The 25,546-nt window shown below is 43.9% G+C and overlaps 1 protein-coding gene across 7 annotated transcripts in view; it reads left to right on the top strand.

Annotated features, from left to right (window-relative positions):
* The window catches only part of col12a1b (collagen, type XII, alpha 1b), a 74,944-nt gene extending 49,758 nt beyond the window's left edge, over positions 1–25,186 (top strand). For 6 of the 7 annotated variants that reach the window (XM_029114770.2, XM_029114773.2, XM_029114768.2 and 3 more), the window contains 29 exons: positions 357–486; positions 1,122–1,241; positions 1,498–1,650; positions 1,873–1,989; positions 4,192–4,344; positions 4,465–4,539; positions 7,198–7,337; positions 7,631–7,754; positions 8,037–8,180; positions 8,314–8,478; positions 8,632–8,670; positions 8,921–9,059; positions 10,749–10,891; positions 11,601–11,710; positions 14,914–15,072; positions 15,333–15,410; positions 16,566–16,652; positions 17,100–17,153; positions 17,577–17,672; positions 18,157–18,210; positions 19,355–19,408; positions 19,521–19,574; positions 19,950–20,021; positions 20,133–20,168; positions 20,259–20,325; positions 20,437–20,622; positions 21,154–21,222; positions 22,671–22,841; positions 24,249–25,186. In XM_029114770.2, the coding sequence (XP_028970603.2) occupies positions 357–486; positions 1,122–1,241; positions 1,498–1,650; positions 1,873–1,989; positions 4,192–4,344; positions 4,465–4,539; positions 7,198–7,337; positions 7,631–7,754; positions 8,037–8,180; positions 8,314–8,478; positions 8,632–8,670; positions 8,921–9,059; positions 10,749–10,891; positions 11,601–11,710; positions 14,914–15,072; positions 15,333–15,410; positions 16,566–16,652; positions 17,100–17,153; positions 17,577–17,672; positions 18,157–18,210; positions 19,355–19,408; positions 19,521–19,574; positions 19,950–20,021; positions 20,133–20,168; positions 20,259–20,325; positions 20,437–20,622; positions 21,154–21,222; positions 22,671–22,841; positions 24,249–24,376 (3,117 nt within the window). In that variant the 3' untranslated portion in view covers positions 24,377–25,186. Of the gene's footprint in view, positions 1–356; positions 487–1,121; positions 1,242–1,497; positions 1,651–1,872; positions 1,990–4,191; positions 4,345–4,464; positions 4,540–7,197; positions 7,338–7,630; positions 7,755–8,036; positions 8,181–8,313; positions 8,479–8,631; positions 8,671–8,920; positions 9,060–10,748; positions 10,892–11,600; positions 11,711–14,913; positions 15,073–15,332; positions 15,411–16,565; positions 16,653–17,099; positions 17,154–17,576; positions 17,673–18,156; positions 18,211–19,354; positions 19,409–19,520; positions 19,575–19,949; positions 20,022–20,132; positions 20,169–20,258; positions 20,326–20,436; positions 20,623–21,153; positions 21,223–22,670; positions 22,842–23,096 lie in introns of all 7 variants that reach the window. The other variant, XM_029114772.2, reaches the window with a different exon arrangement.
* The last annotated feature ends 360 nt before the right edge of the window (positions 25,187–25,546 follow it).

The raw sequence follows: 25,546 nt of genomic DNA, 5'->3' as shown, positions 1-25,546 counted from the left end.
CACTGGAAACATTATGTTACATTACACTGGATTATTAATGACTTTAAAATCAGAGCTGGGGCAGTTGAGGACAGCACAGCTGCAGTGCATTATCGCCTCCTCTAGCTAAACATCTGCTGAGTGACAGAAAAAACACTTCTTAAGAGAAAAAAGTCCTTCAGCACCTAGTTTTAAAAGAAAGGTCACTACAACCAATGGTTCTGTTTCAATTTGTCCGTTCTTCTACAGTGAGTGGATGTTCACACAAGCTATTCTAGCATTAGTGTGCATCTTCCAATAAGCAGTCATGTTCCTATGTGTGTTTCTGAAACCTTTTGAGTTAGTGAGCTCCTCTGTGTGTTTTCTTTCTCTCACAGACGGTTGTCCCTGGCAACAGAAACAATGCCCTTCTGCAGAACCTGCTTCCTGACACTCCCTACAACATCACTGTGGAGGCTGTCTACGCCGATGGACCAGGGGGAACGCTGAATGGGCCTGGACGCACGGGTAATGCAGTTAGGGAAAGTGGTTAGGAAGTGGTCAGTCGGCACAGTTAATGGTCTAGCTAGCTGCACAGAATTTCCAAGCCTGGAATTGGGAGCCAGGACAACTTCACAACAGTGGAAAGTACTTACAATGGCCATTCAATAGCCAACCAATTCCAACATGTCTCAGTTTGAAGAATTCAGAGGATTAGGGAGTTCACAGTAGAGGGAACTGGAAACGCTAAACAACTGGAGAACATTAACCCCGAGTTACACAAACAATAGAAGCGTTCCCTTCTTGGCACGGACAGAGGCACCGCTGTGCCAGCCAAGGAGTTTAAACGGGCCCCGCGCCAATGGGGAGCTTATGCTGCCCTGCCCGCGCCGACCCACCAATCCACTGCTTGCTGAGAGGGTTCGGCTCCCTCAACAAGACAGTGGAACAGATATGTCCAATCCAAACACTGGCATTGCTCATAACAGTCCTTCCTGATTGGATGAGCAGGCAGTGGGTGTTGTAGACATGCAGCATGCAGTGCTTTATTACTGTTGGGGGGGGGGGAGATGGAATTGCGCTCCTACTTGCCGTTGGGGTGGGGGGGGTCATCATTGTGACTGACTGAATGTTGACACGTGTTGGATTTTCTTTGGTTACAGTGGGCCTGCTGGAGCCCAGGAACCTGCGCATCTCTGACGAATGGTACACCCGGTTCCGCGTGGCATGGGACCCCTCGCCGTCCCCGGTGCTCGGATACAAGCTGGTCTACACGCCTGCGGGTGAGACAACGTCGCACTCTGGACCACGCGCATGCATCCGGGAACCCCGCCCCCCCTTGTTTTGTCACATGGGGCGGTTTGAGCCCTGCGAGCTACTTATCCACAATACATTCCAGTGCAAGTCCAGAGGCCTGATCACACCAAATGAGGGCGTGTGGGGTGTACCGCTGTCCCCGTCCCTCCTCGTGAGGGCTGTCGGGGTTAAGTGTCGCAGTGTCCCCGTTGATCACATTGTGCTGTTTGTTTCGCCCTGCAGAGGAAGATCAGACGAAGAGTTTGGACGTGTTCGTGGGCGACGTGACATCGTACACACTCCAGAACCTCCTGCCCGGCACCACCTATGATGTCAAGGTGTTTTCTCAGTACGGTCCCGGCTTGAGCGGGGCCCTCGAGGGAGAGGGAACGACACGTACGTATCCGCTCGGCACAGATGTCGCCTTGGTGGAGCGTCAATGTCAACCTCAAGGACGCGTCCCAAGTGGCACCCTATTACCTGTAGAGTGCACGTCTTGGGACACCACAATCTGCCCCAGGCGATATTAGCGCACCATACCTAGAGAATACGGTGCCATTTGGGACTCTTCTACGGTCTTGACGTCCGTCTGAGACTCATGGTGTTTCTGCTCCGTAGTGTACCTGAACGTCACCAACATCGACACCTACAACGTCGGCTTTGACAAGTTCTGCGTCCGCTGGAGTCCTCACCGGGCCGCCACGTCCTACCGGATCAAACTCAACCCGCTGGACCGTGAGTCTCTGTCTTTGTGGTTCCGTTCGTGTGTTTTTTCAGGACTTTTAAATGCTTTCTTGGACCAAGACAGTGGTGAAAGATAGAGGACAGGGTTATTTTTTTTTTTTATGGAAGGAGCAGTGGGACAGATTTGCCCCCGCTTCGCAGCGTTAGTTCAACACAGGAAGCAGCAGATCAGGTCGCTGGGTCACACCTAGGAGGCCTAGGTCTCAACGTGGAAACTTGATACTGATTTCTTGTTTCAGCCAGACATTCATTGCTGATTGCACGTTCAGTCTCAGATACACACATTTTATACTGTAAAAATGTGCTTATTCATGATAGCCTGTTTTATTCTGCCTCTAACCTCTGAAGACATTCAGGAGATTGGGGATGTCGACACACAATACGGTTTGTGTCTGTCCTCGGGTAGAGATTGAACTCTGGTCCTTGAGGGTAAAAACACTTTGTTTGCCTTCTAATCTGGGACTGAATGAAACACGGGACACCGGGTGTGGGTGATTAACTAACAAGTCCAAAAACCAGTAATGTTTGGGCCCTCCTGGGTTGCAGTTGAAGAGCCCTTCTATAGCTCCCAGATTGTGGAGAGCCACACCCTCTGTGTTGGAACGGCACCAAGCTGAGACTGGGTCTAGACATTCACACAACTTGTCATCCTCAGCCCTCCCTTGTGTTTATTCCTCGAAGGAGAATGCATGCTGTGGCGTGTTCTGAGAGCATCCGACCACCAAGATTTAATTGGATTACACCCTTTTAATTACTGTCAGCCTTTTTAAATCCATCTGTTCCATATACACATGTAGATCCTGGATGTAAACTGTTTTAAAAACAGGAAGCATTAATGCAAGGATTTAAATATCAACATGGTAGTCATTACCCGTGACATATTCTCAAATTGAAGAAGGCTCTGCTTGTGTGAGAAAGACAGCTGCTGTAGAGAAGCACTCACAGGATGTAAACAGTCCCCAAAACTTTGAGAAGCTACGCATCAGTTATAAGGCATCCACGACAGTTGACAGAACATCGGTCGTTTGATACTAGTGAGGCTCAAACAATAACCATTTGCAAATGCACCGTGTCATTATTTAGCTATTATAAAACTAAATGCCCCTTACGTTGTTACAACTTTTTCAGCATTGTACTTAGTGTTTTGGAATACGTAAATTGTGAGTACTCTAGCCGTGGTAAAAGTTGACAAATTATTTTGAGGCGACAGTTACACATCATCGTTGTGAAGGAACCAGATTAAGAGTTGACTGGGTAGAGAGTCATTTCATGATCATTTATTAAATGATGCCCAAATTTGTTCTTTCTTTAAAACATGATTATTTGATCAATATAAAAACAAAATATATAAAAGGGCCATATGGGGTTTAAAAATGTTGGCATGGATCTTTTCAAAGATTAAATTAATGTGATATTTGTGACATTCAACTTATTATTTTGAATCCCACCAAAATGTCTGGATTCCATTGGCTTTCTGTTTCCCATTACACAATGGCTTATGTGCTATAATAGAGTCAATATTGACATATTTTTATTTTTAAATAGCTGAATTTCTTGTTTAATTCAGCAGCTGTTACAGCTATCAAAAATGCATCTTTGACCTCTCATCAATTTTTGACAGCTGTTGCTGTTGTTACTGAAATGGAATGCAAACAGTTGTCGGGGAGCGGTGGTCATGACACCCATCTCTGACCAAGAGTTTATATTTCATTTTTTTCCTTTTCCAAAAATATTTATTTTTTCGCCATTATTTAGCATTTCAGGACTTATAAAAGCCTTCTGTAGAGCAGAAAAGGGTCGACCCTGGCCAATTGAATTATGGGGATAATTCCACTTGTCTTGATCAAGGTTAATGTAGGAACTGTTCAAATGCCCTAGCTGAATGGCAGTAAATATAATTGTAAAAAAAAACAATTCTTATCATACAAAATATAATGTTCTATACTGTAAGTGGTAACATTATGTATGTGATGTAGTACACAAACCTGATGACACAAATAATGGGCACCTGTTTTACATCCAGTGGCTGATTTGACACGCAGTTTCCACAGTGCATTTTTAACTTTGCTTACCCAGTCAGTCTGTGAGCTTTATGAGGTATAAACGTTTCTGGCAGCAGCTTCTCACGTGCAAAATGTATCCTCCACTGTTTGTCGACGTCTCATTTCTTGTCTGTCATTTTGTTCTGCGCAGCCTCTAGTAAAGGGCAGCAGGAGATTACCATTACTGCGGGTCAGAGTCAGTACTGCTTCAGTGGCCTGTCCCCTGATGCTCTTTACAGCGCCACAGTGTTTGTTCAGACCCCCAACTTGGAGGGCCCTGGAGTCAGCGCGAAGGAGAGAACCTGTGAGTGTCTCGAGTCTTCAGAAAGTCACTTTAAGTGGCGCCAATGTGCCTTCTGCGTTGTCTGTTGTTGCCCGTTTTTTTAATCAGCCTTTACCAATATTTTGTTCTCTCTTTCTCTAGTGATCAAGCCTACCGAGGCACCAACACTACCTCCCACTCCTCCGCCGCCTCCAACCATTCCCCCCGGGTGGGCAGGTGAGCAGGCTGCGACAATAAACTGCGCCACATTCATAACAATGCTGCACCAAAGCTTGCACATCCATAAAACTGCAGCATCAAACCGCACCACATGCATAACACTGCAGCACCAAACCGTAACTCATCCATAGCACTGCAGCACCAAACCGTACCACATCCATAACACTGCAACACCAAACCTTACCACATCCATAACACTGCAGCACTAAACCGTACCACATCCACAACACTGCAACACTAAACCGTACCATATCAATAACAGTGCAGCACCAAACCATACCAAATCCATAACACTGCAGCACGAAACCGCACCACATCCATAACACTGCAGCACCAAACCGTACCACATCCATAACACTGCAGCACCAAACCGCACCACATCCATAACACTGCAACACCAAACCGTACCACATCCATAACACTGCAGTACCAAACCGTACCACATCCATAACACTGCAACAACAATCTGTACCACATCCATAACACTGCAGCACCAAACCGTACCACATCCATAACATTGCAGCACCAAACCGTACCTCATCCATAACACTGCAACACCAAACGGCACCACATCCATAACACTACAACAACAAACCATCCACATCCATTACACTGCAGTACTAAACTGCACAACATACACTCACCTAAAGGATTATTAGGAACACCTGTTCAATTTCTCATTAATGCAATTATCTAATCAACCAATCACATGGCAGTTGCTTCAATGCATTTAAGGGTGTGGTCCTGGTCAAGACAATCTCCTGAACTCCAAACTGAATGTCAGAATGGGAAAGAAAGGTGATTTAAGCAATTTTGAGCGTGGCATGGTTGTTGGTGCCAGATGGGCCGGTCTGAGTATTTCACAATCTGCTCAGTTTCTGGGATTTTCACGCACAACCATTTCTAGGGTTTACAAAGAATGGTGTGAAAAGGGAAAAACATCCAGTATGCAGCAGTCCTGTGGGCGAAAATGCCTTGTTGATGCTAGAGGTCAGAGGAGAATGGGCCGACTGATTCAAGCTGATAGAAGAGCAACTTTGACTGAAATAACCACTCGTTACAACCGAGGTATGCAGCAAAGCATTTGTGAAACCACAACACGCACAACCTTGAGGCGGATGGGCTACAACAGCAGAAGACCCCACCGGGTACCACTCATCTCCACTACAAATAGGAAAAAGAGGCTACAATTTGCACAAGCTCACCAAAATTGGACAGTTGAAGACTGGAAGAATGTTGCCTGATCTGATGAGTCTCGATTTCTGTTGAGACATTCAGATGGTAGAGTCAGAATTTGGCGTAAACAGAATGAGAACATGGATCCATCATGCCTTGTTACCACTGTGCAGGCTGGTGGTGGTGGTGTAATGGTGTGGGGGATGTTTTCTTGGCACATTTTAGGCCCCTTAGTGCCAATTGGGCATAATTTAAATGCCACGGCCTACCTGAGCATTGTTTCTGACCATGTCCATCCCTTTATGACCACCATGTACCCATCCTCTGATGGCTACTTCCAGCAGGATAATGCACCATGTCACAAAGCTCAAATCATTTCAAATTGGTTTCTTGAACATGACAATGAGTTCACTGTACTGAAATGGCCCCCACAATCACCAGATCTCAACCCAATAGAGCATCTTTGGGATGTGGTGGAACAGGAGCTTCGTGCCCTGGATGTGCATCCCACAAATCTCCATCAACTGCAAGATGTTATCCTATCAATATGGGCCAACATTTCTAAAGAATGCTTTCAGCACCTTGTTGAATCAATTCCACGTAGAATTAAGGCAGTTCTGAAGGCGAAAGGGGTCAAACACAGTATTAGTATGGTGTTCCTAATAATCCTTTAGGTGAGTGTACATCAATACTATGGAACGTTTTAGCCTTCCAAACCAGCTGTCAGCATAAAAGACATCTGGAAGTTAAGGTTAGCGTGACTCGTTTAGATATTAGTAATGACAATTATAGTTCAGAAAACATTGAAAATCATCTATTCATAAAGACCACAAGTAATTTACAAAAAGAAAACACCAGTTGAAATCCACTGCTCCTGATCATAGTTAGTGTTAGTGCTGGTATTAAAGTAATGGCCGCCACATGTTCCATACTGAGGCTCCAGGGCTTCGTCAGTGGGAACACACATTTACTTATGACTAACCTAGGTGTTGAGAAAGGTGGAGAGACTTTCACCACGTCCAAAGACGCTGATTATTTGAAAAGGTACTTGTGGAAAATCTTGTTTATGGATTCACACCTGGAAGAAGGGTATTTTGAGTGATAGAAAATGGTGTTCTACCACATCAGGCAGACATTATCTTGTGTTTTTTCCTACTACTTATTTTCAACTAATAAAGAAAGCTTTTTAAATAGCAGTTCATATCCCGCCCTTATGGCAACCAAATGTTTGTTGTTTTGTTAGTTTATTCAGGAAAGTGTGATCAATTAAACCAATAATTAATTATAGCTTAATTATGTCGCTTTTGCCATCCGTGGTTTTGTTTGTGAGATTCCTCCAGACGTTTTTATTTTTGAGGTTGCCGACTCAATTTTGATGCCATTCTCTCATATTGGGTCCTGGTGTTCCAGCCCAGAGAGTGAAGCCTGCCATGGAATCTTATTAGTGGAGTTCACTGAGTTGTTTTCCTGTTGCTTTAGTGTGCAAAGGTGCCAAGGCAGATGTGGTGTTTCTTATCGATGGCTCGTGGAGTATCGGAGAAGAGAGCTTCAAGAAAGTAGTGCAGTTCGTATTCAACATGATTGGAGCCTTCGATGTCATCGGATCCACAGGAATGCAGGTAATTAATAGTAAAAGCTGGAAGAATTTGATCGTTAACTAAGTTGGCGAAAGCCATTCCTCTCAGCAATACAACCTACAACATCGAGGTACAATTTGAAGTTGTATCATAGCTCCTGATTGTCCCATGTAGCTCAGGTAGGTAAAACAGGGTGCAGCGCAATGTCGGTGTTATGGGTCTGCTTCCAGTGGGCGGCTGATGGGTGAATAAAGCGATGTATGCGCTACTGTTGTCAATCTGTCATAAGGGCATTCCCTAAATGTAGTGCTAATGTATGTTTACTTTGGAAATAGGTGTCGTTTGTGCAGTACAGCGACGAATCAAAAACGGAGTTCAGGCTTAACACCTACTCAGACAAAGGCACCGCTCTGGCTGCTCTACAGCTCATTCCGTACAGAGGAGGAAACACAAAGACAGGTGAGCCTCCTCCCAAACGCCACCCCCGACTGCTATTCTTGAAGAAACCTGACGATGGAAAGAATGAAATGGTCAATGAGCCTCATCCCGGGTCTGTTTCTGCTCTCAGTCATGATCATGAGCATTCTTGAGCATTCATGAGCATTCATGAGAATTCATGAGCATTCAAATGCAAGTGGCATTCACGCAAGCCTTTCGTGAAAAGCAGGCCAAAAATGCGTATTCGTTGAAGACCCGTCCAAGTGTACCACATCATGCTAATTGATTTTCATTCTCCATCAGGTGTTGCTCTGAAGCACGTCAAAGAGAAGGTCTTCATCTCCGAAAACGGAATGAGGAGGAACGTCCCGAAAGTGGTTGTGGCAGTCACCGACGGCCGCTCTCAGGACGAGGTTAAGAAAAGCGCTGCTGCATTGCAGCATTCTGGTAGGGTTCTCTGGGTTCCTCTACTGATATCCTCTGATTCCTACAGGTCACAACGAAACAACGCATTGCTGTTCTCAACTGGTCTCCATTGAGGTGTCAGCAGTCTGAATGCGTGTGTTTGTCCCTCCAATAGGCTACAGCGTGTTTGTGGTTGGCGTCGCCGATGTGGATTTTACTGAGCTGCAGAACATCGGCAGCAAGCCGAGCGACAGACACATCTTCGTTGTGGACGACTTTGATGCCTTTGCCACTATCCACGACAACCTTGTCACCTTCATTTGCGAAACAGCAACATCTTGTACGTTTGTACATCTTGTCTGTTGGTCTTTGCTATTCTGGATAACACAACATCTAGCAGAAAACTATATTTTAAGCATTCATCCACATAACAAACAAAAATGAATCAGTTAGAAACAAAGGAAACTGTGGCTGATATTTGTTTTCTTTATAGCTTGTCCCCTGATATACCTGAATGGATTCACATCACCCGGTAAGTTTTATTAATGTTATTATTATTTTATTAATTATTATTTTATACAAATCGTTTTAGTTTTAAACTAGTGTCCTGAAAACAATGATGCAACAAATTTAAGAATGCCAATAAATGAAATAACATACCGTAAAAACCAATGACTTTGCATTGACAATGCTAAATTTAGAATAAATTGCTGAAACAGCCTGCATCGTTGAACTTTCCAGAACTTGACATGACTTAATGACTTTATTACCTTGCACTCTAGGCTTTAGGATGCTGGAGGCGTTCAACCTGACAGAAAAGACTTATAGCTATATCAAGGGAGTGTCTATGGAACCTGGCTCCTTCAATACCTACACCGCCTACCGACTCCATAAAAACGCCTTACTCACCCAGCCCACCACGTGAGTCTGAGATACTATTGTTTTTTTTAATTAAAAGATTTCAGTATCTTTACCCAAAATGTACACATTTTAAATGTACGTTAAAGTCTGGATTCACTGAATCAGAAGAGAATAATCAGGACTCCCATAACCCTGCAAATATGATATCTGGAAAACCTGTACATTTTTTGAAAGTTATCTAAATATTGCAAACCTACCGATGCATTTGACTTGAAATGTTAAATTCTTAATTTTGCGGTTTAATGTCTGCATTGTTTTGGGGAGCTAATGGATTTCAGCAATAATTGAGTTGCAGCACAAAGCCTTGCTTCATCGACTTGTACATCTATGATTAATAACATGTCATTAAACTGTCCTCAGGGGACGTTGCTGGAAGACTTTAGCTCAATCTCATACTTAGCTCAGCAGGATTTGTTTATGTGTGCCTAATCATTCCATATGCTGTTACTGACTGTGGTTTGTAGCATGGTCAACCTTTGAAGGAAAGCAGCACCTCCACCAATGTTTGGTATGCAGAATAGTAGAACCATTACTGCTTAGGGTTACGGAATCTTTGGTAAAACCAGGGAATTTTGCAACCCTTATGCTGTTTGTTCATGTTATGAGGGGCTCAGACTCCGATAGCTTGTTTATTGCTGAATCCGATGAAGTCTGAGGAGAACGAGGTCAATTTCAGTGCAGGTAAAGGGGGGGAAACTTTAGGAAATTACATGTTTGAATATTACCTTTTTGTGGTCCTACTGACAAGCGGGGAAAAAACTATCTCCGTTTGGCACTTGGCAGCAGCATGGCCCATAACATCTTGCCCTGGCTAACAGCAGCATGGCCCATAACATATTGCCCTGGCTAACAGCAGCATGGCCCATAACATCTTGCCCTGGCTAACATCAGCACGGCCCGCTAACATCTTGCCCTGGCTAACAGCAGCATGGCCCATAACATCTTGCCCTGGCTAACATCAGCACGGCCCGCTAACATCTTGCCCTGGCTAACAGCAGCACGGCCCGCTAACATCTTGCCCTGGCTAACAGCAGCACGGCCCGCTAACTTCTTGCCCGGTCATGCTTAAACAGACTGTTAGACCCTGCCTGCTTCCGAGGTCAATAGATTTACGATGTCCTAGAAAGGTGCTTGTTATTGACTTCCACGTTGCAACGTGGACGGCCTTAAAGAGGTTTTCCTCGTTCAGTCTGAAGCTCTGGCATGTCAGTTGGTTCACTCAGCCCACATGAATTTGAGACTTCCAACTCTACAGTCCATCTCCCCACGTCCCCTCATCTCCAAGTGTTTTATCAGATGCACCGTAGATCTGTCAGCTTAACTGTCTAGATGTTATAACTCCTCATTTTGCTCTACGGAGCACAAGTCACGTCGCAGGGCTACAACGTGTACGACTAATACAATTCACATGTGCTGTGAAATAAATGGTGAAATCATTATTGTGTGTTGTCAGGGCCGGCTCCAGGCATAACCAATATAAGTGGTCGCTTCGGACCCCCGACCGCTAGGGGGTCTCTGACCACTAGGGAGCCCCAATTGATACGGGAGAGGGCCCCCCAAATGAAATGTTGCTTAGGGCCCCAAAAGGCTAAAGCCAGCACTATGTATCATTACATGTTGTCTTTTTGATGGTTGGTCTAATCTTTTGGGGTGTGTGTGTGTGTGTGTGTGTGCGTGGGGTTTGAACAGAGAGATCCACCCAGTTGGACTGCCCCCCTCTTACACCATCATCATGACCTTCCGCCTCCTCCCTGACACGCCCACTAGCGCCTTCGACATCTGGCAGGTGTCAACAAAGGACCACAAGCCTGAAGTCGGGGTCACCGTCAATCGTAAGGCTCTCTAGTTTTGCTCTTTGACTGTGTTGGTGATGGGGTGGTGTTTTGGGTTGGGGTGCAATGGAGTGAAGGAAAGGGGGTTATCATTCAGGTTACGAGAGTATTCTGGACATGCCTCGCAACCTGCTCTCTGTTCCCTACACAAGGTCTCCAACACAGTTCTAGGTTAGTTACAGCTGTGATTCGAGGCCAAAATCTACCTCAGGGAAGCTTTTAAAAAAGAGGGTCATAGAGTCCAGTCCTAAACAAAGAAAGAGGTTCATAGAGCCCAGCCCTAAACAATGCAGGAAGAAGGAAGCAGTGTTGTGAGGAAGCAGGAAGTAATGTTCCTTGAGGAGAAGTTATCTAGCCGCTGTATGTTTCTGCCGTTCTGTCTGAAATCCTGTCATGAGAACAGTGAATAGACTTTAACAGGTTCCAGAGCTCAGGGCTGCTTTGGTCTCCATTAATTCAGACTCTGTTTCCACCAGCTCCAGCATCCTGTGTCAGCTGGCCTTCATAATGCCCCAGCAGTGTTATTTTGTGATGCAGCTTTCAACCAGCATATCTCCTTGTGCTTTATGATAAACAGCCCACTGGTGATGGTGGTATTTCAGCCCTGTTTCTAGTTTAGGAGCTTTGCATGACACTAAGTGCTAATCCGACGTTGGAGAGCTATCTGTAACGGACACTGGTTCTCTCTGTACTTGTTTTTCTCCTGCAGCTTCTAGCCAAACAATATCGTTTTATAACAAGGACACGAGAGGAGAGATCCAGCGGGTCACGTTCGACACTGATCAAGTGAAGAGAATATTCCATGGAAGCTTCCACAAGGTAAACTGTCTGTGTGACTCTCAGGTGTGGAGGAATATACTGGATGTAGTGAAGTTAATGATTGGATGTATGACATTCTGTGCTGGCAAATGGACTGGAGGTGCGGCGCATCAATCACAGCTGGCTTCTTTGTTCTTGCTGTGAGCCTGCTTGTCCTGAGGGGAAGAGATACCTGGCATTCCAGATATGTTATATAGTACAGGAGGTGTACCTCCGATAAAGCAGGGGACATGTGTTCTGCAGAACAACGTCTGCTCACGCTAACAGATGGTCTTCGGCTGTAAATTGTAAATGTTACATGACGTATAGATTTGTTATTGACAGTAATCAATGGGAATCCAAATAAACATAAAAAGATCAACGCCTCTCGAAGCAATCAAGTGATATAAGGGGGCCATTGATCTTCTACAAGTTTATTTGCATATTAATCACCTGACTGGTTCGTAGAACGGTCATCTTTGGTCCGGCTCCAACATTCTCCCGGGTTGGCCTTCCAGTTCTACCAGACTAAGTGGGTCTAAAAATCCATCTGCGCTGACAAACAGTATGTGAAGACATGAATTAGCATTAAGTGCAATGCCGTCGTCGTAGCCTAAAGGAAGGGGGCCCCTCAAGATTTCCCATGGGCAGAGAGTGGTGGGCCATGTCTGCATTTGGCGCTTTATGGTAGCACTTTCCTAACAGTTTCTTAACAGCCAGAAAAGTGTAACAGGCCAAGGTCAGAGAGGTGTGCAGGTAGAGACCGCAGACAACACAATTTAACGAGACACACCGCAGCCGAGGGCGGTGTGGGGGACCCTATCGCAAACCTTCACTAGAATCTATAAGTCCTTTTAGGGAGACCGTTAAAGTCCATTGCTAGTCCGTGCTGGCGCGCTAGTCTGGAAAATATTGGGTCACTGCTATAGCTATTAAACAATTACATCAGAGAGGTAGTGGAATGACAGGCTGGGGAGATGTTTTTTGCCTGCCTCTCTCTCGCTGTCTCTCACTGTGTATCTTTCTTAGTCTCTCTATCGTTTTGTCTCTCGCTTTCTCTCTCCCTTTTGGCCCGGCTGCCGTTTCTCTGTAAGTTGGAGGCCGGCCTAGCATGGCCTGTGTTGCCTCTGGTAGCCGACCACAGGGGGATTCTTGCCGTTGCTGTAGGGGAGGGGCTTCTGCTCTGCGGTTTACCTCCCAGCATGGTTGTGGTTATTCTCTTTCTGTTTCGTGAGTGAGAGCCTATGGCTGACATACTGATACTGCCCACCGCTTCACCCCCGGGACATGTTACCCTGCGATGGGACTTCAACCACACTTCTCACAAGTCTCTGAGTCAGTCAGACAGATAGGTAGGCAGGCGGGCTGACAGCTGGACAGTCAGAACGACAGATAGGCCTACAGACAGACAGACACATAGATAGTTATGAGCAGGGATTAAGTAATGTAAGCCCTTTTCACTTGTAAATTTCTCTCCGCCAGTGGAGAGGTTCAAACGATTTCCTTTGAAGTGACACAATGCATATATTTTGAAGAAGTAGCTGACTGTCATTTAGAGAGTCAGTGACTTATAAAAACCCTTTCTCCATTGCTGCTGACAGCAAATGCAGCACAAACAAACATGATTTAGACAGACTAGCTTGAACCCAGGCTCTCACTCCTCTATGTGATTGATGTCCTGGTTTTGTTTTCTTAGCCATCTCTGTCAGATTTATGGAAGTGTCGTCTGGTGAGAAGCGCTATGGGCTTTTGGGTTGCACGGCTTTACCATAAGTCTTATTTACCTCGACCTAGGCAGTGAGAAAACCGCTAACTCAGCGTCTGAAAGGTCTTAGCTACTGGCACAACACAAAATCCCCTAAAACGTGTTAAACAGACGTGCTGAATTCAATCGAGAAATCCTGTATGGATTCTGAAGGCAATCGGAGCCCCTTGTGGTTGTGCTGGTTACTAAAGCTGTGTACACCATGTTGAAATGGCCTTTTTCAACAATAGTTTAATGCTTTGTTCAGTAACCTTCTCTTTTAAGTGAGATTAGTCCAAGCTTACTAGCAGACCCACATGAATCAGACTCCAGAACAGTTACTTAATCCGTTGTTGATGTTAGAAAACATGCAAATATCCATATGTCCGTACAGTTGATAGATTTGTGTTGAAACACGTGGGCAGCATTGACTCAATGTAACACAATGTGTGACTAGATAGCAAATGATCCAATCACGTTCTTTAAAGGCTGCGAAGAGGCTTGCCTGATGATGTTATTTCCTCATACACATTTAATATTTACTTCAAGTTGCTTCATCACAGTATATCTGTTTATCTTATCTTATCCTATTGGTGTCCAAAATAGTCTCACAGTTTCCATAAGTTGCTGCGCTCCTCTGTCAGTCTGCCTGCTCTCATCGAAGAATCCTGACATATTAGTTTCCTCTGCTAGTGGTCGGCTAAACATGGTCGTGCATTTCCAAAGACGTTGACCACAGTTAATAAACCTGTGTTCAACTGCCAAACCTTTCAGGGCCAACTCAGTTGCTTGGTACAGTGACATTTTGCCTGCTAAGTAAGAATGTGATTACCAGGCAACACTTTAACCCTCCAGAACAGCAGCTAGCCTCTGAATGCTTGGCAGACAAAGGAGTGAGTTCTTATGGCGCACCACAGAACTACATCATCAGACAATGTGGTCAGGTAGATCTGAACAAGGACTGGTGACATAGTGTGTGTGTTGACTCTGTGGTGGGGGGGGACCCTCCCTTGGTTAATACCACGTGCCCTTACCCATCACCACAAGACAGTGACTAAGATGAATGGATGGCGATGCTGATCTGGAATTTTGCTGCACTAGTTCTACCATCGATTAATCGTGCTGATGATATTACACGCTATCGGATGAAAATACATGATGTAGTAAACGGTTAACAGAGAGGGCATAGACGGACACAAACATTTATCCGACAGCATAGCTCGGCCTGAATACACTGAAAGGAGACCTTATAGATCCCTTGAACGCATCGCAGTGCGTTAAGACAGTGAAGTGCCTCTGTGAGCAGCACATTATGGAGGGGAATAAACTGTAATGGGAGGAAATAGCACTTCCACATAAGCCCGGCTTTATTGCCAAACCCCCATATAACCCGTTGATTCAAGATAGAAAGCAGACAGTCCTAGACAAAAATATGTCCTTGACAAGGAAAGTAACAACTCTCAATGTTTTCTCCGTGCAGCTGCACATCCTTGTCTCCCCTACCTCGGTTAAGCTGATCCTTGACTGCCAAGAGGTGGCGGACAAGGAGATCAAAGAAGCTGGAAACACATCCATGGACGGCTATCAGGTTCTGGGCAAAATGTCCAAGTCCATCGGCTCCACGGGGGAATCTGCGACTGTAAGTGAAACTTCAAACAACTTCTGGGCCAATGGACCGACGAGCCAGCTTGCCAGTGTCAGTGCCCTTTGTATGTTTGACTGCTGATACAAACGGAGGATGGGTTGAGTGCACCTTAATTGAAGGCTGCCTTTGCCGAGTCTCTATGGGCTACCTGTCAGTATTCTCTTGTTTTCAAGTTTTTTTGCGTTGTTGGATGTGCCAGAAGAATCAAAGCCACGTGTGAGTAACACTTGTGTTTTTTTGTTGTTGTTCCACAGTTCCAGCTCCAGATGTTTGACATTGTGTGCACCCTGGGATGGACGAGCAGAGATAGATGCTGTGACCTCCCATCTATGGTGTGCTACGATCAGCTTCTCCTACCCCAGTGTGCGTGCGTGCGTGCGTGCGAGTGTGCGTGTGTGCGTGCCTGTATATTAGACACATGCTTATAATGCAATAACCACCTTCACACAATTGTCCTCTAATGTCAAAAGCAAGTCTGACTATAAGAGGACATCAGTATAGAGAACATTTCAGCAGCAGAAAAGGAAAGTTAATTGTTAAGTCTGTATACAACAAGAAATATTTGAGGCCACCTGTTTTTTTCCCGAAATTATTGAAACTTCTGGAAGACTCCCAATGAATGTGCGTGAGGCACGTTATGTTATAGTCCTAGTTGACCATACCATAATTATAGTCTCTGGTCCTGCCAGTTAAAGGACAAAGACTGTGTTTAAATCACCCTGCCGCAGCTTCAAACGCATCTTGTTTGAAGGAGAGTGTCGCAGGTTCGCAGTTACCCTGCTCTACAGTACCAGAGATTGCTGGTAGCCAGAGAAGCAACAGTTATGAAATGTGAAGGCATCAGAACTATGAACAGCGTTAAAAAATACACAGATCTGTACCAGAAATAGTGCAGAGTTGGTAAGAAATGGTCAACCAAAACCCTCTCTTTTTCGCAAGGTGTTTTCAATGTACTACTGTAGCACTGGCTCTGGTGTTTTCAAAGTACTACTGTAGCACTGGCTGTGGTGTTTTCAAAGCAAATCCCTTCCCTCAAGGCCCAGTTCAATCTGGAATTTCTTACTCTGGTCCCATAAGTGGTATCCAAGAACTCCCTCTGTTTCAAAAAAGCGAATCAGCCTTTGTTTCAAGTGCTACACAATAATTATTTGTTGGCTTTGTGGTTGGTCTGTTTTATTTTCTTGTTTGACACAACCTATACTATATTTCTAGTAGTAACTAATCACATTAGATCAATTCTTCTTAGATGTAATCAATCCAACTTCTTGACGCTGTCAGCTTACATTTACAGTACATTTCTGTCATCTCGCAGACCCTCGTATCCATAGAGACTTACAGTCAGGATGTCAGCTAGTCTGTTTGTGTGAGACAGGCCCGAGAAGACCTCCTGTACTTCTAGATCTGTAGACTTTAAAAAGACTGGGTCTTGCACTTCCTATTGGTTACCTCAGCTCACCACTGTACTCCTTGTTTCCTCTGCCAATCAGAGAGATGAGTCCAAATGCCCGTCCCTTCCCAACGCCTGCACCTGCACCTCGGAGAGCACAGGACCCCAGGGGCCACAGGGGGCAGTGGTAAGGACCAATCCAGTGCCTTCTCCATCTCCGCCCTAAACAGCACCATATTCCCTATTTAGAGCTCTGCTTGACTAGGGCTTTGGTCACAAGCACAGGGGAATATGCCACAGTTCTTTCCACGAGCTAGGGGGTTCCAGTGACTTCCAGGGTCTGCCAGATCGAAGTTGACATTCTTCGCACGTTCTTGTTTATGTGCCGTAGGTTGAACGCATCCGTTGTGTTGGGCTGATGATGACTGTTTAATGTCAGTTAATGTGGTAAAAACGAGACGGAGACAACAGTAGGACTATATGTTATGACTGAGGGGGCAGTGTGGGAGGGAACATCCATCCTGACGGCTTCTTGATAGATGGTGCTCTGGGTCTGGGGTTCTGGACACTCCTCCGTCTCCCTCTCACTCCCTCTTTCACTGCATTAACTTGACAAATGCTCTTCTTTTCCCAGGGCGCACCAGGTAGCAAAGGTCCCCGGGGTGAAAGAGGTGAAACCGGCCCAGCTGTAAGTACCGTCCTTATCTCAACTCTCGGGTTTCCTTGCGGAGGTTTCAGGGATACCTTTTAAAGTCATGACTGACAGCAGGCAAGTCATAAACTGCTGAAGGCATTTGGCCGAGTTCGGAGAATGTGGGATAGTGGTTGACTTTTAAGCTTTTTCTGCTCTTGATGAAAACTCAGGACTGTTTACAGTTTCACTGATTTGAAGGGGAAGAAACCCATCTGAATTCACTTAATGGGAGTGTGTTAGTCTTCTTGAAATTGAGGGAGGCTCAGTTTGACAGTGCAGGCATTCCACAATTTCTGGTGCCTTTTTTCAGAGATTGCAACAGTAGCATGTTGACTGGGTCACTACTGTAAGTCTGGAGAAGCAAAAAAGGTTCCAGGCCCAACTGATTCTTATCTCGTGTCTTGGTTTCTTCGATAGGGTCCAATTGGACCGCGTGGAGATCCAGGATTGCCAGGACCTATGGGTCTGCCCGGCCCTCAAGGACCCAGCGGGCTGTCTATTCCTGGAGAACCAGTGAGTCTCACTCCCACACTCCACACACACTTGCTGCTCCCCAAGTTATTTTTCCAGCGATTAGACATAAATAACACAATGTCTCCGCACGCAAAATAGGGATAAATTGGTTGTTTATTATGTGTGGAATTCATGATTTACAAGGTAACTGTGCCTATTGAGTCTGTATTCATGTCTGGGGATGGACATGAAATCTGAGGCCTTTAAACCAGCCTAATCTCAATGCTGCTGCATAAATCACCACTGGGATTTCCTCCTTTGAAATCCACCCAAACCAAAGATAAATGTTTTTTTGCCATTAGCACTGGACAGTTTGCAAATTACCAGGACCCTTCCACATCTCGCCTTCAACTCTCCCCACACAGTGTGTTTATCTTGGGTTACACTGAGATAGATCTGCAGTTCTTTTTAATAACTGTCAACTGGAGTTTCGGGTTGTCCTCCGCCGTGTCTTAGCGTGTTTTTCTCCCTCCCGCTGTTTCAGGGTCGCCAAGGACCAAAAGGAGAGCCTGGTGATTCTGGGCTACCTGGACAGAAAGTGAGTGCTGCATTGGCCCGGTGCCTAAGCTGTGGTTTAGAACAGGAAACCAGGAATAATTCACAGTGTACTTTTATGCTACTACTCTGGCCTCCCTCCATGTGGCAAAGCCACAGACGATATTTCATGTGAGGAGGACTCAGAAAGAGGCAGCAACTAACTGAAAAGGCTGAAATTCCCAAATATGGCTTTAATCTTGATTGTGGAAAGTGAGTGGAAAACAAATCACCTTGATATACGAATCACTGTTCCTCTTGGTTACAGGCTGGTAAGGCCTTCCTCATTGTGTCAGTTTTTATACTTGGAAGATCAGGGGATGAAATGATAAACAGTAGAACAATTGATTATCAGGATTAATGGAGTCCATATTTTGTTATGTACCCACTATCTATGATAGATGGCTTTGATACACAGGACATTATTTTATAACAACCCTTCTCTGCTGACTTAACAAAGCCGGCTCTTTTATTTCCATATTGACAAAATAATGTGAGCCTCTCAATGATTTCCAGGCTTAGTTTGAGATTATTTAACAGAACAACAATGGTCTTCCATGTGTCGTCAATCAGTGTGTCCACAGACAAATATAAATATACTTAAAGTGCTGCCTTTGTATTCGTAGAAGAGGCCCCACTTTTATTTAGAGATGAAACAACAACAGGTGTACCCAAGGAAACTCAGAACCTTCACACTGAGGACAAAGTTGGGGAAAATGTTCATGACATGCCTCAAGACACTTGAGAATGAATGACTCAGTTCATGATAATTAGTGACTTTCAAGACAACAGCCTTGGTGAACTCATCCTCATGCAGATTATGGGTAGTGTTTGCAGGTGACCATGCTAGAACAGATGCTATAGAAACATGCCTTTAATGGCTTGCAGAGTTTGCAGTCCTGGTTTATAATGGCCAATAAAATGGATCTGGAATAAATTATGTTAGCTGTAAATCTTATGCCAAAGCATCAAAGGCAAAAGATTGACAATAAAAAAAAGTGAGCAGGGTTTCAGAGCAAATGAATAATAGATTCACAGTTTGACGCGCAGAAAACCTGCGGCGAAACAAGCTGTTGGGTTTGGTTGGTCAAAGGTAAATGACGGCGAAACCAAGAATCCCGCTCTGAAGTGGTTTGTGTTTTTCACAGGGTCCACCTGGGACAGCTGGGACCGCCGGTCCAATTGGGCCTGCTGGACCGAGGGTGGGTCACATCAATGAACCATTGTCTAATTATCATTTAATGACCATCTACTGTACTTGACCCCTTCAGCTCATTGACATATGTTACTCTAACCTCAACTGTGTGAATGCAGGGACCACCAGGAAAGGAGGGACAAGCTGGAGCCAGAGGTCAGACAGGACCAATGGTATGTTCAGACGTAATAAATACAAATCTATGTACGTTACACCACTGTGACTGTCAAGGCCAAACATCTCTTGGGTGTATTCTGATGTTTTTTTTGTTGGTCTCAATGTATCTGATTGGTTCTTTTGTTGTGGTCTCTCTGTACCTGATTGGTTACTTTATTCTTGTCAATGTATCTGATCGGTTAATTTGCCTAATATCATCAGTTGATTAATTTCATTTGCCAGTGCAAGAAGCAAAACACACAGCACATTACACTTCAGAAGCTAGACAGAAATAACACAACCACTCAGTGGAACCTCGAAGTGCACAGCACCAAACACAGGGTACAAAACATCGGATGTTACAAGGTTACTTTCCTCCTGACGATATTCAGGGACCTCCTGGGTCTCCTGGAATGCCTGGACCTTCGGGAGAACCAGGAAAGCCTGGTGATGCAGGCATTCCGGTAAGCATCTTTCTCACAAATGCTTTTTAGCAAAGACAAAGCAGTTGCGTCATGCAGTTGTCCGTGGTCAGAGAGAGATGTAACAGCTTGGGGCTTTGAATGTTGTTTCAGGGAGCTGCTGGTATGAAAGGAGACAGGGGAGAAAGAGTGAGTAAAGGCCAAGAATTATCACATATCCCAGTGAGTCTCAGTCAATTGTGTATGTTCATCACCAAGCCTACCTCTGTTTATTTCCAGGGCGACTTTGCTCCTCAGAACATGATGCGATCTATTGCCAGACAAGTGTGTGAGCAGATTGTAAATGGTGAGCTTGTTTCAGCACCACTTAAGTAGTCATGTCAGTTCCGTTAAATCCTGAGAGAGTCATGCATTTTGTGAAATGTTCTTAATGTTCCCTTTTTGTATTGATCTTTAGGACAAATGAGTCGAGTCAATTCGATGCTGAACCAGATACCCAATGGTTACCGAAGCAGCAATAACCCAGGTCCCCCCGGACCCCCAGGGCCCAATGGCAACCAGGGTCCCCGTGGAGAGCCTGGACAGGCAGGCAGGAATGGATTCCCAGGAAGCCCTGGACAACCTGGCCAGCAAGGAGAAAGAGGTACGTTGTCCCAGGAGTTCATGACAGTCAAGAGCCCAACAATTCCCATAAGTTGACTAATTCAGCAGTTTAACAGGTCTCGACATTCAATTTATGGAGTGTTTTTTTCACAGCTTCTTGTTAAATTCACCTGGTTGTCAAGGTCTTAGGTGGACACATATTTTAGGGAAATAAAATAAATAGCAAAAACCAGCAGACGCAATGCTCCACACCTGGCCTAGCTGTCTACTATCAGCAGGTCCAACTGGGGCCTCGTCCCACAGTTTGAAATCATAAGATAATTTCTCATATTGCCATCATGTCTTACCAAGACTTCTCTAAAGTCTATTTTTCAACAATATTCCATCTGTCTAAATGTTTTTCCATTTGTCTGCCTCAGACGGATTTAAGTAGCTTAAGAAATGTCAATAGTTTTTTTTTTCTCTTCTTTACTTCAAGCTTCATCAATGTTTAATTTCCTGTGCAGTTGTAGTGGTTGCATCAGGCCTTCCGTCTTGTCTCGGTGAACTACTGTGAATGTTTGTTTCACAGGCCCTCCAGGAGAGAAGGGTGATCGTGGGACTTCGGGAGTCGGAGAGAGAGGACCGAGAGGACCTCCTGGTTAGTTCCACACAACATTTCACATCCCAACCTGCTCACGTCTTCGTGTCAGCATATTAGAACCTCATCCCCACTCTTCTGAGGGCACTCATCCCGTTGGTTTGATATGTCCCACACATGATTCGCGTGGCATCATATCATCTTGTTCTAATGCCTGTGGGTAAATCGATTATTACATAATAGCTACTGTATCAGATGTAGTTCCTCGACACGTCTGTCACTGTCTCATTGAGTCACTGTGAAAGGAAAAAGTTTCTTACCAGTTTAAGTCTACTTTGCAGGGTGTGTATATAGCCCTGCTCAGAGGTGTTGGCTGAAGTCGTTTTTTGGGGCAGCTGTGCTTAATAACCAAATGTCCCAGTTAAACACTCTGGCTTCTAAGGGATTTATCTTGCTTTTGTGTCTGTGGTGCACTTACACACAGATGTTGAAATCTTTTTTTTTTTATTCACACTGGGGCAAACATTAACTGCTGCACCTGAAGATAGAAGGCCTCATCCAAACTCTATGGCACCTCGTGATTGGGAAAGTACCAGGTTCAGAGGGAAAGTAAAGGAAACCAATTATGGCCGCAGATGGGAAAAACCAAAAAGAGTGAGATAGGTTCATGTCCGTCACCTGTACCAAACAAATAAGTGGCATCAGCTTTTCCCGGACATAGTCTCCAGTCTATTTCAGTGTCCAATCTATCCTTATCCTGTCTCCATTCCGATGTCACAGGCAGGAACACTGTCTGTAGAAGTTGGCACTGATAGGCCCACTTTTCTGACAGAGATCATAAAGTATTGAAACCGAGTATTCCTATTAGTTTAACCCCGTAACACAGCCAAACTACTTGGCTGGTCATCCAGCAATAACAAACGCTTATCCTGTCAGGTGACATACCCTGTTGTCGCGGGACAGCCACTGGGTAGCTAATACAGCCAGCAACTCTCATTGTTATACAAATGCTTAGCTAGAAAGTTAATGGGATTCCAGAAGCCTTGTTTTGAATAAGGGTTGCCGGGGGAAACCAGCATGTAATTTACTGACGTTTACAACGTGAGAAAGACTTGTTCTTAACTTGGGGAAAAAGGAATTGCCCATATTGCTGGGATTGCTAGCGTCATTGTTATGGGGCTGGTCAGATCAATGCGCTGAGGTCTTCTTCTCCAGACCTCATTCACAACACAGGCCTAAAGGACTTTGAGGACCATTAATGAAAGACATAGAGACTATGAGGGGAACGATTCCGGGCTTAGCTTTAATAAACGTCTAGACGAAAAGAAAGTGAGGGAAAAAAAGGATCAACGAATGAATCTAGAATTTTCCGCCTTTGGCCTTTGCTTTGTTTTGTTTTTTTAAATGTTTCCGAAGTGTTGCTGTGGAAACAGTTCCCACTAATGTCAAAGGATGATGGCACTCAGATGGCTTCAGAGTGGTCAGTTTGTGATTTTTTTCTCCCCCAGGCCCACAAGGCGAGAGTCGGACTGGCCCCCCAGGCCCAGCAGGTTCCACCGGACCCCGGGGCCCTCCTGGGCGTCAAGGGTTCGCAGGAATCAGGGGCCAACCTGGCAACCCTGGCTACTGTGATTCCTCCCAGTGTGTCGGCATTCCTTACAATGGTCAAGGATACAGAGGTGTGTGACTGAAAAGGTTCATGGGCACGACATACTCGATGACTGCATGAGTCTGAAGCATGAAACATGAGGGAAAAGCATGACAATTTACCACATAGCCATTAGATAAGTGACTACAGTGCAGAGTGATAACAAAATTGATATATTTCAGAATCGACTTTTTAACGGCTTTGATGATTGATTGGTTAACGTTTGGTGAGACGGTAAATATTCCCATCCCAACTGTGGACTAACACACTGTTTGACCTATTTCAGGTTCACCATAGTAAACTTTCTAAATCGCCTGTGCTGCTTTCACTTTGAATTCCTGAAAAAAAAAGTCCCGTAACTGAGATACTTGCTCACACGCTCTAGCTGTTTGAGGATAACCACCAAAGGATAACATTAACAAACTATGTTGAGAAAGACAAGACAAACGACATCACGGACTGGTACTAACAACATTGTAGAGCAACTAGAACAAACAAGCATCGGTGATGGCATCAACGTAGTGGCCTGTTTGCATCTTGAAGCAAAAAGAAGGAACAGACAAAGGCCTTCTATCGGATGGAGAAGCATGTACAAACAAACAAAAAAACAAAACAAAAAAAATTACTAACCAGGTGGGATTTTGTAGCAGATGAGAAACAACAATTTCAAGAACAACAACATTAACATGGTTACTCTGAGGTGATATCTGTAAATAAACTAATTGTGCCTTGTAAATGATGTTTGAATAACATCCACTAAACTTAGTTTTAACACCTGTACGTACGCTTTTGCCCTGTAACCCGCTTCTTGCCTGATGCCAACATGAATGGCTGTTCCTGTAGCTACCACACATGCACAGTTTGCTCAGGGCCATAATGAAACAGCTTTTCAGACCATGTGACTCTGGAGGTTTAGCTTTTCTCTCTTAGTACACAGTAGTACCATTCTAAGAATCATCATTCATTTATTCATTCATGCATTCACTCTTCATTATTTCTCTATGACTGCCAGTTGGTGACCTCTGTGTTATAAGGAATAACTTAATTATTCCAAAACGTATGAATGAGTAGGTGGTAGAACTAGTACTAGATTATTTTCATTCTTTGTGTTGATATTTTGTAAAATGAATGAGTTGCCACAAATTGCAATGAGGATTCTGTTAAATTATCTAACCCATTCAACACTTAATCTTTACTAACATGGCATTGATAAACTCACCCGGGTATTAAAAAAAAATCGCACTGAATTGTTTACAAAGCCTTTCTATCAGTTCCCTTGAATTACAGAAACAACATGTGACTCAATTTACGCATGTCACCAAGGAAACATAACACAATTCATTCTGTGCATGTTGAGATATATATATATATATTTCTATATATATACTCTGCAAAATACACTCGTTTTCAATTGGCGTAAAATACTATTTCCAACCAGAATCATATCCACCAGAGCCTGAGACACAAGTAGACCCAATAACCGAAGAAGATGAATTTGAGGTCTCTCAAAACCAACGTCGAAAGAGATCACTATCAAGAAGGGAATCCAAAAGGATAGTGTCATAAAAAGATGTTCGTTTTTTGTTCTTCTTGTGTTTGTTGTTGCTGTGTTCACATAATTATGTAATAAAGGGCTATGCAGATTTAATTAAAAAGGGGTTTGATACCTCATCTATATTTGGAAGAACTTTAAATCATATATGCATTTATTTTTCGTTGTGGGGAGGAGAAACAAAAACCAAATCTTAGAAATGATTCCATGACAATCAGTGAGCTTGTGTTTTTTTTGTTTTTTTGCTTGTAACATATCTGCATTAAGTGTTAATTGAATTGCAGTGTTAGACAATGCACTCTTTATATCAAAACCAACAACCAAAGGTATTGGATGAAAGCTAATGTTTGTTCACACAGTGTTGGAGCATCCAATGAAAAACGCCTCTCTTTTCATATCACTTTAATTCAAAATGTCTGTTGATCAAATTTAGATTTAATCCTATGTTATTCTTTTAACCGCTCTCTCTCGTGAAAGAGGGATATTTGTTCACCATTCTCCACTTCAGTACTGCAATTAAACATGGCTTCCATTTTGTATCATTAGACTAAATATTTATTAGTTTTCTTATATCAACTCACAGCTGATTTTACCAAAGGTGGAATTGCATGTCTGTGTTGTATATTTAGTAAAAGTTTTAATCAGAATATAGTTGTTGTCATTGTTGTTTTATCAATATCAAATGCAGTTAGAATTTGTATGCAAGACTATGGATATGGTATTGCTTCTTCATGTTTTAACTGCAAATTGTGAATTCCACAGCCTTATTTTCTTATTTATTTCTGAAACAGAAGAGGCATTTTTCAATAAAACTACTGAAAATTGAATGTGTCAATTTCTTCCAAGTAACTAAATATAGATGATCTGGAGATGGATTGGTTTCATGAATGTATGCTATGAATTATTTGGTATTTAAGTTTTTAGTTTAGGACCTACAGGTTTATAAAAACATAATAAAAAAATACAGTGACTTTGGCTTTTCCTGCTATGGTGCATAGAAAGACATTGTAAAACATATTTAAGTACTAAAACAAACTGGGGAAAAAAATATAATTGGGATATTTGTTTGAAGCACATTAATGCTTGTGTGGAACACACTCTCATGTTCCAGAGACACTAGTGAGTCTAACATAAATGTGTAGTGTAGTATGTTTTTTTTACTATTTTACTACTTCAATGAGTTT

The sequence above is a fragment of the Esox lucius genome, chromosome 18 (genome assembly GCF_011004845.1).
Source record: "Esox lucius isolate fEsoLuc1 chromosome 18, fEsoLuc1.pri, whole genome shotgun sequence".
Lineage (NCBI taxonomy): Eukaryota > Metazoa > Chordata > Actinopteri > Esociformes > Esocidae > Esox > Esox lucius.
The sequence above is the reverse complement of the archived record's forward strand: the minus strand, read 5'-3'. Positions and strand labels throughout refer to the sequence as shown.